The following is a 17,189-nucleotide window of genomic DNA, read 5'->3' as shown; positions in this document are numbered from 1 at the left end:
TAATAAATTGCAACCAAATTGCCTTTTATCACCTGAAGTTCCAATACTCAAAAATGTCATCTCATTATTTTTATACCATGTGGCTGATGTTAGCTTGATACTGTGTAGCTATTCGAAATGAGTCCGTTAAAAGGAGGGAAAAAAAGCTCCAAAACTAAATAGGAAAAAGGAGAAAGCAACAAGTAAAAATGAACTGAAAAGGAGCAAGAAGGTCCAAGTGAGCTATTTCGTATCTCCTGAAACAACTCATTTAACAATGTTGAGTCCTCTACCTCATTGTTGTGAAAATGGAGAAGTAGGAGGAAGGTCAAAATCACCTCGATTACTCTGCAGGGTCTGGAGAAGATCGCTTGCACTTTACCACATGCAATACCGCACGACCACATGTCATTCTGAGAGGACCACGAAACCGACTGAGCGCAATCAGTTGTCAGTAAATACAAACGAGTGTCAACTCTCCCAGTGTGTGTCGGTCTCCCCGCAGACAGTCTTCAACCACCTCTGTCCTATCTACTCATCTACTTCTCCCTCTTTTCTCAGAATCTTACACTTGCATGACCATTGAAAGGTCAAAACTTCCTTACCCAAAAGTGTCAGTTTTTTTTTTTTTTATTTATTCTTTTTTTTTTATTTTTTAAATTCCTTGAATTTGTTGGAGAAACAGTACGTAACCAGATGTCATGTCCAAATAAAGCTTGCTTTTTTAAAAAAAAAAAAAAAAAAAACAAAAAAAAAAAAAAACAAAAAAAAAAAACTTGAAAACGAAATACATGGTAGTAAAAGAAACAGCTGCAGTCTGAATAAACAATAAGTGAGTCTTGGTGCCAGTTAAGAGTTCTATGGGTTTAAAGAGACCGAAACTTTTTGGAACTGTACTCGCCCCAGGACATTGGTTCACTGCAAAAAACATGGTGGGATAACATGAAAACCCACCTTCCAACCAAAGTCAATATCATCTATGGCTGTTGTATGTGATTTGAGAGCGTAAAAACAAATACATTCACAATGAGTTCCAAAAGAGTTTCTGCCTTTTTGAATAGATGGAAGCAAAAAAAATTGGATTATCATCCATTTGTGACCATTTTTTCCCCCACACCACCGCTGCCTAAACCTGTAGGGAGGTGTACTAAACCCGGCTTAAAACCATGTTATTTGACAGCATTAGACAGTGGTTTTCCATGCGTCAGTTAGGCATTGTGCCCTCTTTGTTTTCAATTATTTTAAAAAATACAAAACTTTAATCTTTCGACTATTCTTTTACATATTTAGTACAGTCTCATTAAATTCTGTCATCTTCATTTTTCTCAATTTTTTTTATGCTTCCATTTAAAAACTTCAAACATTCGTCGTTTCTTAATACAAAAATGAAAACAAAACAAAACAAAGGCCATAGTTTCTCTTTATACTCTTTTCTGTTTTTCCCCCTCCTACCAAAAAACCCCCCCAATTTTACAAATAAATAAAAGTACATAGTCACACTCACAAACAAACCGCATTAAAATGAACCACACTGGATGCTCAGGTCAATGGACAGGACCCGAGGTGTCAGTATTCAAGTGGATGCGATCATGCAGGCTGAAGGTTCCAACACGGAAAAGTTCTCCATCTCACCCCTAAGCCAAGCGGGGCGTCAACACTGCAGGGCTCCCATAACCGCGGACAGGTTTGCACTAGGCTGCAATGTGCTCCATTGCAGGAAGGCAGTGATGCCCTCCTGAGGCTCAGCGACTCCTCTTCCACCCTTTGCAGGGGGCGACTGTCCTTCAGTCCATTTCCAAACCTTTACATGCTGCAATGCTCAACCCTAATGCACCTTTAGAGGATATTCCATGATTTGTAAATGATACCGCATGTTCGGGATGAGGCTTGGACAACTTTCTAAAAATCCTGATGTATTCAAAAAGAAAAAAAAAACCTTTAATTGCAGGGTTTCGGTAGAATATTACAGCTGTAGCAGAATACTATATGCACAAGATGCGTATGCTGTTTGGGTAGTTATGCACAGGGTCATTTGTAAAAGAGGACTGTGCTGCAATGCTGTATTGTGTCCTTCGTATGTGGGTTGAGTATCTAAAACCACCAGCAACGGTCAGATTAAGCTCCACTTAAGATCAGAAAAATTACATCGGTCAGTCCTTCGAGTTACAGCTGTCCCTGTTCTACCCCCTGCGCGGAGTCATTTAAAATGAGAACGGAAGAATGATGACATTCTGAATTTATATTTGGTGCTCAGGACCGCTGTATAAAGGTAGGCGAACAGATGACAGCAGCCCGTATTTTCAGCACGCTGCTCGAATTTGTAGTACGGGTTCGTGTGGCATGTGAGCGGAAACACGATTTATGCATTTCCATGGAGACACGGTCAACATGGACCTGCGTGAAACTGACCCCTAAAACATCTGGCACAAACTCATGACAACTCCCACTCAGCGACTGCCTTAAATGATCACTGCCAAAATCAATTACAGGGAATGACAGCGTGTGTGTGTCGGTCCCATCACTGCCATGGCCCACAGCAGCGTTTCACAACTGGAGACTTGGCAGGCGGCAGCGTGTGCGGCTTTTCAGTGCTGCACCGCGTTCAACTAATTACCCCCTGTAAATGCTCTTAATTCAGCATTCGCTGTAAAACCTGCACATACCGCAGGCCAGAAGGAGCAGCGCTGAGAAGCGAGGCTGTGCGCCGTCATTAGCATTTGTTTTGTCCGAGTGTAAGTATGCCCATTAAAACAATAATGAATGGGGGGGACAAAGAAAAAAAAAAAAAAAAGAAAAAAAAAACAGAAAAAAATATCAAAGCAACAAGACAAACTTCAAAAAAATATTCTGTTTCTTAAAAAAATAAAATATTCAGGACTATCAGCTTTTATATAAAACACCAGCAAGCAAAAAAAATTTCTGAACAAACACTGAGGTAACAATGCCCTGAGGTAGGTTTTTGATTTTTGTCGATCTCAACACAGCGAGATCTTCCAACCTCACATCTTACTGGCAGATTTTTAGGGGAGCGGGACCGAGATCAGAGGCCCTCTTCCACGCCGGCGCGAATGGAATACTAAGCGAAACGGCTACAACGCACCGACGGAGCAGCCACGGGATTTTTAAGCGCACGACTTCATGGCACCTGCTGAGAAAGCCTGGTCATGCAGCTATTTTAAGGCAAATGATTTTTTTTGGCATCGTGAAATGCGGAATAAAAATACAATCAACTTGCCATAATGCAATTTCCGTTAGAATTAATAAAGTCCTGACCCATCTATTATAACCCACGACAAGAGTGGGAAGTCAATGAAGTCTGAAAAGGACCCACGACCGATATAACCCGTCGTACGGATCCGCGACGATAGACGGCGCAGATGGGCTCGGAGTGCAGAAGGAGGGGACAAGCAACTGCTTAACAGGGCAAAGCTGGATGGAAACCCAAGTCCTTCCACCAAGGACTTCCTAAAAACACAACGGGCAGACAAATGGAGGACTCCATCTCACTGGTGCGTCGTGCAGTCTGATCTCTCCACAGCAGGCCACTGAAACCTGGGACCTCGCAATCAGCTCTAATGGGCACCAGAGGAAATCATATTCTGTGTCATTTTCATAACACACAACCTGATGCAAGTCTTCCACACCTGGGGGAAGGGGGGGGGATCCTCTGATCTCTAGTCCGCAGCCCCTTCACTGTACGTTTCTGTAACAAATTCTTTATGACTTTGAGTGCGTATATGTTTATATATGCGCACACAAAACATCTTTAATGTATACTTTTATGCAGAAGCAACCCCTAAAAGCAAGAGTGAACGTAGATGGGTCTAGACCGGGTGGGGAGCAGCTCTTCAAAGAGCAGAAGCGGTGGGAATGTCTCAGACTCCGGTTTCCCAGGGGGTCCGAAACTCCCGTGAGCTGTGCTCTCCGAAGCTCCGCCCCACGTGCAGTCACTCTGCCTTAGCATCTGGTTTCCGTTCTTGCGTCTTGTCATGTTTGCCTTTAAATCACACACATACAAATACACACAGACACAGACACACACACACAGACACACTCCCAGTTTGAGCAGGCACCTTCTTCCCTTCCACGCAGCCTGCCTTGCTCGCCACCCCTGCCCACCACAGTCAATCCGTAAGGGCTCCTCATTTCCTCCGGTTAGGCTGAAGATCCTGAGGGCCCCCTGGTTCTCCAACAGGCTGCAGGTGTGAGCCCTGGTGGCCCCCCATACCTTTCTGTTGCTGTTGCCTGACTTGTGCCAGAATGTCCCTGATTTTTCTCTGTGCCAGCTGAGTGGAACAGGGCAGCGGAGGACAGGGAAGAAGAGGGAGAGGGGAAAAATCGTTAAAACTCAACGAGCAGCGAACATAAGCGATGATAAATACACTAGTTAACATTTCATTCGTCTCAAATGTGCATCGACGGTCGTCCACACCTGACTTGCATAGAAGTGCCCGATGATCTTGACGATGACCTGGTCGTTCTCATCTGGGGTTTGTTCGCGGGGGACCACCACCTCTGCCGCTGTCAAGTTCTGCAGCTCGTTGACCTGGCGAGATGAAGCGGAAGGGGAGACGCAGCACGGCGAGGAAATATCACTTAACTGTCACATCGAAGGTACGCGAGCAAAGGGAAGTAATTGTGTTTGAAGGCAGCGCGCCACCCCTGCAGGTATGATGCACTTCCTGAACACCCCCCACTCCCCAGGGAACTTCAACTGCTGTATTTCCTGCACGGAGTTCACGGCGAAGCCCCGCACCCCTCAGACAGCCAGGGTCTCACCGTCTTTCCGCCCTTTCCGATGACGCGGCCCGCAGCGCTTGCAGCCACCTTGATGTGAGTCTCCAGTTTCACTTCCTCTTTCGGCCCAAAGAAGTTTTCCTCTTTCAGCTTGCCATATATCCTTCCCTGGGCCTGCAGTGTTAACAGCGGCGTTATCAGAAGAGTACAGGACCAAGGAAACCTTTGTACTTTAATCACATGTGGAAAAGTTACACAATGAGAATAAATTAAAAAAATTAAACATTATCTAAGTCATAATGACTCCTTTACTTGATTTTTTTTTTGTATACTGCTTCACAGAGTATTTACATTTATTTATTTAGCAGATGCTTTTCTCCAAAGCGACTTACAATGGATACTATCTAGTGCTGCTAGCCCACACATCTTATTCACCGCAGGGACTTACACTGCTAGATACACTACTTACACTGGGTCATTCATCCATACATCAGTGGAACACACACTCTGTCACTCACACACTATGGGGGAATAGCATGTCTTTGGACTGTGGGAAGAAACCAGAGCACCCGGAGGAAACCCATGCAGACACGAGAACATGCAAACTGCACAGACTGAGCAGGGATCAAACCCACGTCCTTTTGCACCACTTAGGCGCTGTGAGACAGCCACCGTGCCGCCCCACAATAGCTGGATTTCTCATCATTTCAAAAGCACGATTCAACAATTCAAAAGACTGCCTTACTATTAGAAGAACGGAGCCTGATAATGACTTTACGAGGACAATTTTTTGGTAGCAACTGTGGTAGTCTTAATTTTAACACGTAACTTTAGATTGTTCAAAACCATTTATTCCCCACAGACTGCTATTAAGGGGTGGCAGACAGGTCAAACTGTCACAGTCACATTAACTGGAAATAGTTTGCAGTTTTTTTGCATTAATTTATATTTTTACTTAGACGGGGGCGCCATTTAAATGGGATATTTGCAGTTTATCTCAAACAAACCTTGAACTGTGCCTCTGGCGGTCCTGTCACAATCACCATGCGCATCTTGGAGTCTGGAGCTTCAGCCGGAGCAATCTGCAGCAAATCGAGCACATGTTCACGTTTGTTCAGGGAGTCCCAGCCTGGTCTCTAAGGCTCTTGTAAAGACAACAAGCTTGTGGATATATTCTTATGTAACTGAACCGGAATTGAATTCGTATACATGAAATACAGCAATGTCTTTAAAAAGGAGAAAAAAAAACCAGTGTAAATTATAGCTGCCAGAAGTGAGTCTCAGGAAAACAATTTAATCGCATCACTCTTTATCAGAATGGTGCATGATCGTTCCTCGCGGACCAACTATGGAGGGTGCGTTTACACATTTACAGGTATGTCAGCATAACATACGCAAAAAACGCACGTTTGTACGTATATAGGGCTGTGCGGGTACTTCCAGCAGAAAGTCTCACCTTGATGGATGCCCCTGCAAAGCGGCTGAGTTGTTTGATGTGTTGGCCCTTCTTTCCAATTATGGCTCCCACGGCCTGGGCTGGGATGTACACGTGTACCGTCTCCTGCTCAGGGGTCTGGGAGCGGATAGAGTCAGAGAGGGTGGTGGTCGACCTTACTCACAAATAACGGGCTCAGATACGGTTTTGTTCCTGTGCTCATTCTCTCCCTCAGAACGGCTCAATCCCTTCCAGGCATCTGAATACGTGTACTCAGAGTGGTATTAAACAAACCAACTGTGCATCAACAGTTTTGCTTGTGAAGTTGCAGTCGCTTCAGAGAGAACCGTCTGTCAAAAGCACAGTTTTTGACTTTTTGGGCAAGGCGGGAAGGTCTGACACTTCACCACAGGCGAGGTGATGAGGTTCATATGACAAAAAAGGCCTATCTATCACCGGCATACAAACAGTAACTCGTCTGCCACTACCCTAAACAGCCCCAGTAAAATTACCCAGCTGTATAAACGAGTAAAAAAAAAAATTGTAGGTAGACTAACCCTGTCAGTCACTTTAGAGAAAAGTGTCAGACAAATTAATAAATGTCAAACGTACAACCTGATCATAAGATACATCTGGCAAAGCCACTCAGCTCAGTGACAGCCCACAGGAACAGCCTGCTGACTCTAATCAATACTGTCCTCACCTATTAACAGAGTTACATAAACACGGAGAGTTATGCAACATCCCTGCAATGGGCTGTTTCAAAGGCTTATTGACCACAAAGTTCACTGGATGTCCCCTGTGAAGGGGTGCCACAGCAAAGCAGGAGGATGGAGGGATCAGCCGCAGTCCAGGGCTCACCCAGACCACGGTTTACTGCACTCCAACAAAGAACGAGCAACAGGCACAGTGCGAACACCAGTTAAACTCAACTGCAGCTCCAATGATTTGCGTCTGCGGTCGGTATCAAGATGAGAAATGTTGCAGATGTTCATGAGATTAATGATTTGTCTATCGGGACTGCATCTTATTTTATGGATACCACAAATCTTTATTTTCATTTGCTCATGATTATTTTGTTCCTTTGAGTTAATAAAGGTGTTCAAGTCTCACTCCGTGTTATGATTTATTATTGCTTTATCCAAGACTTTTACAGGTCCTACTCAACAAATCAATGGACGCCTGTATTAGTAAATTGTTACTAAATCGCATTTAGTGGTGACTCTGGGTCTGGATTTTTGAAAAATCAAGTCGGAAACAAGCTTCCAGTCCCAATTGTGTTCATAAGGTGTGGAACCAGCATGTATTTAAATTCCAAATAATTTTCCCTCATTACTCAATACTTCAGCTTTGCCAATTATTCACGTTTTCACACCTCAGCATCCCAAAGAGGAAAGGAGGAGTGTTGATTTGCCGTCTCCTTAGGGTACTCACTCCGAAGGAGCCATAAGGCGTTCCAGATGCAGCGTTTCCCGAGGGAGGAGGAGGTATAGAGGACGAGGGAGGGAACAGCCCGAGAGCGCCTAGGTTGAGTCCTGGGATTAAGTGAGCTTGTTGCTGGAGAAAGAAGAAGAGGACAATGACATGAGAAGCTATACATGAACCAAAGTAGGTCAAAACACACACACAGAACTTCAGAAATTATCATAATTAGAAGGTACTATATATGGGTTACAGTAGTAACCAAGAATCAGCCTCAGAGAGGTCATTGTATTTCATTGCTGTGGTCAGAATGGTGCACCAGCATTCCACATCGCCTGACTCGCCGTGCCTGCGCATTCTAAGACACATCACAAAAGTGCCATTGTGGGAGCGCTGCTCCTGCCGAGCGGCAAAAGTTATAACTCACCGATGACCACCATCGTTTCAGCAGCTCTGACGTTGTTTCTCGCTACACGAAACTAGGGCACTAAGACATATATAGCAACGCTGACTAAACTGGAATGTAAAGGTGAAGAGAAAAAAAAAAAAATCATGCTCTGTTAATAAAACTGATGAGCAGCTCACTGGCCTGACCTGAGGTGTGACGCAAATGTGCGCAACTTACATTCATAGCAGCAATGTCGTTTTCGTAGGCCTCCCGCACTTTCTTCATGATCTCCTGCTCAGCCAGGCAGCAGGCCTCGATGGGTCCCTTCACAGTGATGGTCCTCTCAGGGTTGTACAGGGTCAGGTCCTGCAGCCTGGACGAGAACGAGAGGCTCAGTGCTCTCAAGCGAGCGTGCTCTGGTACACCAGCGATGACGCCGGTTTTTATCTTGTAGCGGCACAAAAACACTGAAGCCTCAGCATGGCTGCCAGACATCAAGTCACCACAAGTCACATAAATACTTGCTTCCAAAAGCAAAGCAAAGAGCAGCATTGAGATTTCACATCTAGACGTGTATTAGGAAACAGAAAGGATGGCTGGAGCCGTAAGGCATAGATGTTTGCTCCGTTGCACCTTCTGCGAAGGACAAAAACAAAACACACTGTGATCATAAAGTACAGTCCATGGGGTTCTGCCCAGTACCCAAGAGCCAGATCCATGAAGCTGTAAAAGCATGGTGCAAACTCACCCCAAACACACACAGAGTTAAACGACACCCTGTCACGCTTACGGAGAGATAGTGATTTTTGTGTCCGTGTCTTGCTCCACTTTTTTCAGGTTGCGCCCCTCTTTCCCAATGAGCCGCCCGACAAAGTTATTGTGGGCCAGAATCTTCAGTGGAACTTCCTCAGCGCTGAGAGAGAGAAAGGGGGCACTGTGAAACCCCAAAAACACACCACTTCTCTGACATTTAACACAGGGGAGCCTACAACTCTAAACATCTCATTATGCGCTTTGTGCGTTTTCCATACCTTTAGGCAGTTTAGTTCGGCATGACTCGGATATCACGTACGATTTACTGTTTGTTGAGTGGCGGCTCAGTGATTGTCCGAGCAAATATTTTCCATACATTTATTTAAGCTCTGAACCCTGAGGCCGGTCTCGATAAAGCCTGCGGGAGGATCTGAGCCCCACGACAGCGAACTCACGTCTTGGTGTCTTTTGCCTCCTGGTGCATGATTTCCAGGATCATTCGGCAGGCGGCGGAGCAGCCCTCGGGGGTGGAGTGGATGCTGATCGGCTTCTCCGCTGCACCCGCGTTCTCCTTGCGGTGGACGTCGATCCTGGGTGGAGGGGGTTGCAGGGTGAGTGAACGTATAAATAAGGAAAGAAGGAATAAGGCTAAGCATTCGAAGCATTCCGAGTGGCTTCGCCTGTTATAGTGCCCTTCCCCCATGAAGGGTCATACGGCTCCGATCGTTTTAAATCTAGGTCATGTGAAACAGCGGAATATTTTGTCTTTCTTTAGCTATGCAGCAGACAATGAAACACGACCTGGGTTTCTCTTCCAAAGACACCACTGATTTTTAATCGCCCTTTTCAGCAACGAACTGGTTTTGACGTCTCCACGGCCCTGTGAGACTCAACACCAGGAACAAACCTTGAAGAGCAGCTGCACTCACTTGCTCTGTGTCTGCTTGGTGATGTTGCGTATGGTGGCGCCCTCCTTGCCAATGATTGCCCCCACGTACTGCGTGGGAACGAGGAGGCGTAAGGGAATGTCCGTGTGCTGGTGCTTGGCAGAGCCGCCGCCGCCGCCGCCGGGGGAGCTCTGACGCGGCCCTCTCCGGGGCCCGTAACTCGCGTTCCGCCCGTTGTCAGGCCCCCGCTGGCCTTCGCCGTCCACCATGTCGTCGGGAATGTAGGAGACACGCAGGGCATTGTTCTCAAACTGGTGGCCGTTCAGCTTCTGAATGGCCCTGAATGGGAAAGAATTTAAAAAAAAAAAAAAAAAGTCAGAAAGGCAGCTGTGGGTGGCAAACTGGACTTGATCACTGCGCACGGAGCTCACACCCCGACTGGGACGCCCTCTTCAGTACACAGCATCGGCACCCTGTTACACAAAGGGCCCATTCTGAAACGACACCTTCGCTAACGTCCCAGATAGTAACAGCCGCACAGTAAATATGATCTACAATCTAAGGTGAACTCGCCCCACTTACACTGCTGGAGCTGAACACAGTTCCATTAACCTAGTTTCCAGTCATTTACAGAGGCAGCTGCAATAGCGCACTCTAATCAGTAGGGGTCAGTGATGCTCCATCCTGGAGCACAATGAGAAAAGCCACTGATTTTAAGTGAGGGCAGGTCAGCAAAGGGAATCACACGTTAATTAATACTGGGATACATTTTTATTATGACGGTAACATGAATTCCTCACCATCCCAAATTAGGAAAAAGCTTCAAGTGTTGCTCTTGATTAGACTGGTTAGAGTTACTGCCTTTGGCTCCAAAGGTCGCATTTTCGATCCCCACCTGTGGCTGTTGCACCCTTGAGCAAGGTACTTACCCTAAATTGCTCTAGTAAAATTACCCAGCTGCATAAATGGGTAAATAACTGCAATCTTGTAATAACTGTAACCTTAATGTTCTAAGTAGCTTTGGAGAAAAGCATCAGCTAAGTGAATAAATGTAAATTATTACTGTAGTTGTAGTTAAATATCTACTGACAGGCAGCTAGGAGGGGTTGGAACTGGTAACCTTTATTACAACTCCTAGCCCTTAATCGCTTCAGCATCTGTTGTCCAAATATTTGGCGACTGTGGATTTTCCGTATAAGAAAACAGCTAATTAAGAGCACATCATCAATACTGTGTACCAGCGCATTAGTTTAAAAACTGTATTATCATCATTCACAGATGCATTAATTAGATGCATGAGAAAAATCTGCATAAATACCACCCCCCCAAGTACCTGTTTTGCGAGTTAATACAAGTAGAACAATGGGCAGGAGACAGGATGTTCAATTTCGGTGAATTCCACAATTACACAATTAAATTCTAGCAGCAAAAGCGGAAGGCTGGCAGGCTACTCACTGTCTGGCCTGTTCCCGGGTTCCATAGGTGACGTTAACCACTGCAGTTTCGCTGTCCGTGTTCACTGCGGGGCGACGCCAGAACGCGAGAGCAGCAGACAAAGCGGCAGAACAGGAGCACAGAGAAAGGGAACAAAAGGAGGGAGGAGATGGGGAGAGAAAGGAGTAGATGCTGAGCAGCGTGGACTTGGGTGGTGGACGGAATCCACCGATCGCGAAACCCATGGAAGAGCTGGTCACATGCAGCCAACGTTACTCATTCGCAGGCCATTTTCGTACCACTTGGACACGGATCTCAAGGTCAGCCATTTAAGAAGTAGACCTCATTTGTCGCGTGTCCTGAAGTTGCACAGCCTGGAGTCAACTCCCGCAGCGATTAAAAAGCCTTTACACTCTTTTACGCGCGAGTAATGGGGTTGTAAACAATTACGCAATTATGCGCCACAGTTACTTTCTCCCATTAACAACCGATTTACAAACACCTAACAGTCCTTAACCATTACATTGGAAGTTCTTAAACGAGGAACTGGATCAGCAGACAGCAAAGGAGCAAAACAACTTTTTTGTAAATATTAGTTTGAATTTCGCCTTCCGATAAATATTTTTCCCCATACATGCTTTTTCTTTGGCCGTGCTGCTGAATCATGCAAACAACGGTACTGGTAACTAGGTACAGATGTATTTAGTAAGATAATGGCTCACCGGCTATCTGTGGATCAACGCTTTTGATAGTGTTCATCTCCACCTATCATGTTAGTGATCACCGTTCATTATGAAGGGCAGAAGAAAAGGAATAAACTAGAAAACAGGCCTGTTTCTCTCCAGGGCTCAACACGATCATCTCCGCCTGACAGAATATGAAACGACGATGTACGAGACCGACGAGTACCTTGTTCGCAGTTCTCCACAGTTCCATACTGAGCCAGAAGGCCGTCGAGGACCTGTCAATTAAGCACAGATTTACAGGCTGTGAGACGAATCCTTCCAACGCGCCACAACAGCAGCATTAAATTGCTCAGGATCCGGCAGGGGAAACGCTGCCCTCCCGTGGTTCGGAGTGCATCGCGGCAGCGCAGGGCCGGACAGCCGGGGAAGGGCCGCATCCGGGGGGCCACGCCTTGGCCGCACTCACAGCGCCGGAGCGCCGACGGTCGCCCGAGTCAGCAGAAACGCCGCCCATTCTGCCGAAGGCCCTCGCAGCCCCACACTCCACGTGTCGGTGATGGAGAAGAGCCCGGCGGCCTGGGAAGCCGTCCGCATTTCAGGACTGCAACTCGTCCGCCGAACTTCACCCCACCACAGCCGGGGCTCGTCACGCAACAGAAGGACGGTTCGCTAACCAAAAGGACAGTTAACCCCTTCTCCTCGGCCCCGGGACTGGAACGCGAGCCGCAGCACAAGGCCGCAGGGATTGCGAGCGGTGCGATGCTGGACATGGTCTAGTGCATTCCACAGTGCAGGGACTTCCGCCGACATCACGCAATGGAGACAACGTTACGACGCTTCCTTTTACGGTGACAAGCGAACCAGCTGACCCATCTAAGATGGCTAAGTGGGGCGAAATTTCTGTAGCTTGCAGGCAATTTTAATATTCCTGAAGACGAGCTGAAGTCCAGGCATTAACGCCTATTGCAATAGTTTTAAATACACCCAATTTGCATGTGCATTCAAATCTGTGTTCCTCTTTAAACAAATAATATGATATCGGGGGGCGGGGAATTGCAGTCCACAATGCAAACACAGTGTGTTTGTGTTTGTGTTTTTTTTTTTTTTTTTTTTTAATACAGGCATGTGCAAAAGTGAAGAAAATACAAATATGGCAAATTTGTGGGAAGTTGCCTGGTAAAAGTGGCACTTCCGAAAAGTAAATGACGACAACATCAGAAGAAAACAAAGCAGCAAAAATCACTCACCTCCCACTGCAGATGTGGTGGAATGTTCCTGATCTGGAGCTTTCTGGTTCTGCAACAACACAGGAAGAAGGAAAAGGGGTTTCGTCAAAAGTGTGGTGGCAGACAGAGGAGCAAAATGCAGATGTGAGAGAGCGACAGGGATAGCAGTCACTTTGTTTTCCCATGTCGGACTGGGGCAAAGTGCAGAAGTGACAGCGAGACGCCCCGGACTCCACCCTGGCCCTTGTGCCGCGATAAGAATGCGGTCATCGCGAGACGATCGTGACTCTCCATCTGGTCATTACCGAGAAGACTACCACACTGGTGCGGGACCGCTGACCGCTCCGGAAGCTACAGTCCAACGCGTGCGTCCGTCAACCGTGTGCAGCATCTCGACAGCGACACATGGAACCTAAACAATTCCCTTTTTCTAAGTTGATTAACAAAAGCGGGCCACAACAACGCACAGAATAGATACACCGAGGCGACGCACACACACACACACACAGATACGCGACGCACCACAAGGGGAAAAGGTTACAGGATTTAGCAGGGAGACAAATTTATTTCAGAATTTAATTATCACGCAGGTCAAATGGAACCTTTTGTATTGAAAGATAACATTTAACCTGCTTATGGTCATTATATTTCCATTTTTACCTTCAGCAAATCTAGCATTCAGGAGTATGGCAGTAGTGGTAAAAGTACCGCACTGTGCACGATAGGATTTGGAGAACAGGGTAAATGGTAGTGCGGAAGACCCAGGAAACCAGATTCACCTGCTAGATGAAACGGAGAAGGCCAACAAGTGGATGCCTTCTGCTGAGAAACTCCCCTCCTTGGGGATCTTAGAAATATCAGTCAAACAGTTGATGCGCCAAAAAGTCAACTTCGATCTGGGTAACCTTCGTTTCTGGAAATGTTTACAAAGCGCCGCCCGTAGGAGCTCCGTGGACATGTAGTGGAGTCCAGCGCATCAGTGCCTGCTGGCCCTGGGGTGGGGGTTGGGGGGTATCGGGGGAAGCGGGAAGAATGGGGTTATTGAATCCGGACACTGACGGCTGCTGTAGCTCTACCAGCTGCCTTGGAACCCCCCCAAAGCCTGGGTACCGGTGGCCTTTTAATTAGGGAGGGGGATGGTACTGGGAGAGTGGTGGGAACAAACCAGCAGGAGCAGACAGTGCTAAAGAAGCCTTGGTGCTACAGCAGCCTACAGAGCGCCATCGAAGCATATGTTCCCAACGCAGCACGAAGAGATGAAGGATTAAGGCGGACTAGATGACGAGAAGGGTTTCTTCTGTGGAATGCTCATGGTGTTCATGAGATCAGAGCCCTCGCAGCCACCCTTACGGTCTTCATTTCATGATACTCCTGTTGTGCTATTGACTTGACACAAGAAAGCATCCCATCCCCCCCAACATACACTGCGAAAGAAACCATAAATTGAGCTCAAACTGAGCAAAAGAGCAGTTAAAACCACAAGCCAGTTTCCATGCCTGATGAAGAGATGGGATGGATGTTGATATTTCAACCGAACTGTTTCTGACCCGTGATGCAGGTTTATTCGTCTTTATGTTATATTTGGAATGAAAATGTGTCTTATTGCTACGGTCCACACCCGACGCTACGCCTGCGGCTCAGCGTCTCACCTTGTTCGGCTAGACGAGTTAACATCTGACGCGCGCCACAATTCAGATGAGGATCTTGTCACCTTCTGAGCAGCTTCTGGGATGGTGTTGCAGGACCAGTCCTGCTACCTACTGCAAAGTTTGGTCCTTGTGCTGTGCTGTGTGTCCTTGCATTCTCGGAAGACCGATTCTGTCTCTCTGCCCATTTCACCCAGTTCTGTTAATTTTATAAAAGCAAATAAAAAGCACACTGGTTGATGCCTTCTACTCAGAAGACCCAAGCCAGAATCCCCCCACCTGCTGCAGTACCCTTGAGCAGGGGACTTGCCATGAATTCATAGTGTAAAATTACCACGCTGTATAAATGGATCATTTATTGTAAGCAGCTTAACACTTAAGTCAATTTGTTGAGAAGCATGAGCTAAACAAACAAATGTAAACGGGGGCAGGGGGGGGAACTGTAGAAGAACCAAAATTATACCGTGGAAGATGTGAGCCGTTTTAATAGATTCTACATTTTGACATTCGGGGGGGAAATGTAAATGGAAGGCCAACGGGCCTCTGAAACTCACCCACGTGCCAAAGTCTGAAAACCAAAAGGTGACGAAAACTCTGTGGTCCAAATTCATCTACAGCAACAGCATGAGTCCTGATTGGGATGAGACCCTTCTGTTCCTCCTGTCTCTCTCTCACACACACACACACACACACACACACACACACACACACCCACCCTCTGGAGAGATCTACCAGCACTTGGCATTTACAGCAATTCAAGCCAGGGAGACCATCTCCACCCTTGATCACAAGGCCTTGCAGGGAGTAACAGGGGGCACTCATTGACTGGTCTTCATTAAGGCACGGTTTGGTCACTGCCCTCTTTCTAGGAGTTCCGTGGCACAAATTCATGTACCCTCAAAGCGGTGTGAAAGTGCGATCAGCACTTGAATGGACGACCGAAACACCTCTGTGTGTATTGCAGTGTGTCAACAACAACGTGTGAGGAAGAAGGGACCAGAAGGTTGGAGTGGGGGAGGGTCTGGGACGGAGCAAACCATATCCTGGCAGCATTCCACGTGACCTGCTCACTCGCTAACCCCGAAACGCCCCGCAAAGCACACATCTCTGAAAAAATCACTGCACGCACTCTGCGCCAAGTCAACGTACGACAGCTCCACGTGAACGTCTTCCCGTACGAGCCGCTTAAAACACAATGCCTTTGCAAATCTTGGGGAACGTTTCAAGAGCCATTTCAGGTTCACGCTCTCAAGTGCGAAAGCTGAGGATGCAATCTCGGAGGCGAAGAGTAAACAAGGGGCAACCCGGACCCGTTCGTTCTTCGTACTTGCCTTGCGCTCTCAGCGAATAAAAGCTCTCGGTCCAAGCTATCATTCACTAAGTCGCAATTTCGTGCCACAAAGGGCAAAGGTCAAAGATTCAGAAAAAGGCACATGACGTGGTGGGGGTTGCAGTCAGTGTCATAGTCCCAGGAGTGGGGGGGGGGGGGGGGGGGTCACGTTATTGATGGGAATGGGGTGGAGCTGCAGAGGGATGGGGTTACCATTGAAAGTTGGCCTCCTTCATGAATGCAATGAGGAAAGAAATGAAGCCTAAAGACGAGGTAGAGGCGAAGGGAATAAGGCCACCACAAAGCAAGGCGAACAAATGAATAGGGACCATGGGGGCAAAGGCGTTGAAGGGGTTGGGGGTCACAACAGTCTGGAGTTGGTGGGGGAAGAACAATCAGCACTGAGGTGGGGGGGAAGCAAACGTAGGGACCATCTTGTTTGCTTCTGCTCTTCCAGTGAGGACCAAGAGCTCCTCCCACAATGCTCATGTGATAAAAGTCCTTATTAGGAAGTGTTTTTTCCCACCGCCCTGGGGGTGGGTTTGCAGCACATGTGACCCCCGCCCATCTTCCCAAACCATCCTGCTGGTGATCCTTACTCCCCCCCCCATCTCGCTCTCAGAAATACAATAGAGACTGCCACATTAAACCAAGTCAGGCCATCAGAAGGTCTTCTTCTCTGCTCACTCACACTCAGGGAGATTTAGCATGAGAATGACCCCCCAGAATGCTAGCCATCAGACATGTGCAGATGCATCATGGGCCACAACCGGATGTTGCGGGAGTAGTTTGTTGCCCGTAGGCCACCATGCTGGAAGGCATCCCACCTCCCCCATCGCAATCGCTCCCTCCCCCATTTGCTCCTATCCATTAACGTCCAATCACCCGGCTGAAGGTATTATCTCACTCTTTCAGCAGGAAAGATCTGAAGGCGGGGACTCCCAGGTATAACGAAGAACAAGGAATAGCCTTCTATACCTCGCTTAAAAGGCATGGTCCAAGGCTGATGGGGTTAAAGGGTTATTTATTTTCTCACCAAACAGCCTGAACCAACCTACGGAGGATTTGGTTTTGGTTATTCACTTGTAAATGCAAGAAGACTGTGGTAAGACCACATCGAGCCTCATGCCACCGATGTAAGTCAGATTACTCAGAAGAAAACGTCAAGCAGAAAGGGAAAAAAAAAAAAAAAAAGCATGCGGGAAAGTTCCTGCATGTATTAGGTTTTGTCATTATCTTCATTTTTTCTGCTTTTGTTCAATTACA

The 17,189-nt window shown here is 47.0% G+C and overlaps 1 protein-coding gene across 1 annotated transcript in view; it reads right to left on the bottom strand.

The window, feature by feature from the left end:
* Positions 1 to 4,121: 4,121 nt before the first annotated feature.
* Positions 4,122 to 17,189, bottom strand: part of LOC108936930 (insulin-like growth factor 2 mRNA-binding protein 1) — a 30,734-nt gene continuing 17,666 nt past the window's right edge. Inside the window, exons 3-15 of the mRNA XM_029254334.1 lie at positions 12,969 to 13,017; positions 11,945 to 11,996; positions 11,057 to 11,120; positions 9,644 to 9,940; positions 9,170 to 9,304; positions 8,752 to 8,874; positions 8,199 to 8,334; positions 7,586 to 7,708; positions 6,173 to 6,289; positions 5,724 to 5,798; positions 4,759 to 4,890; positions 4,412 to 4,525; positions 4,122 to 4,265 (exon numbers count right to left, since the gene is read on the bottom strand). Of these exons, the coding sequence (XP_029110167.1) occupies positions 4,122 to 4,265; positions 4,412 to 4,525; positions 4,759 to 4,890; positions 5,724 to 5,798; positions 6,173 to 6,289; positions 7,586 to 7,708; positions 8,199 to 8,334; positions 8,752 to 8,874; positions 9,170 to 9,304; positions 9,644 to 9,940; positions 11,057 to 11,120; positions 11,945 to 11,996; positions 12,969 to 13,017 (1,561 nt within the window). The remainder of the gene's footprint in view (positions 4,266 to 4,411; positions 4,526 to 4,758; positions 4,891 to 5,723; positions 5,799 to 6,172; positions 6,290 to 7,585; positions 7,709 to 8,198; positions 8,335 to 8,751; positions 8,875 to 9,169; positions 9,305 to 9,643; positions 9,941 to 11,056; positions 11,121 to 11,944; positions 11,997 to 12,968; positions 13,018 to 17,189) is intronic.

Source organism: Scleropages formosus, chromosome 8 (genome assembly GCF_900964775.1).
Source record: "Scleropages formosus chromosome 8, fSclFor1.1, whole genome shotgun sequence".
Classification (NCBI taxonomy): Eukaryota; Metazoa; Chordata; class Actinopteri; order Osteoglossiformes; family Osteoglossidae; genus Scleropages; species Scleropages formosus.
The sequence above is the reverse complement of the archived record's forward strand: the minus strand, read 5'-3'. Positions and strand labels throughout refer to the sequence as shown.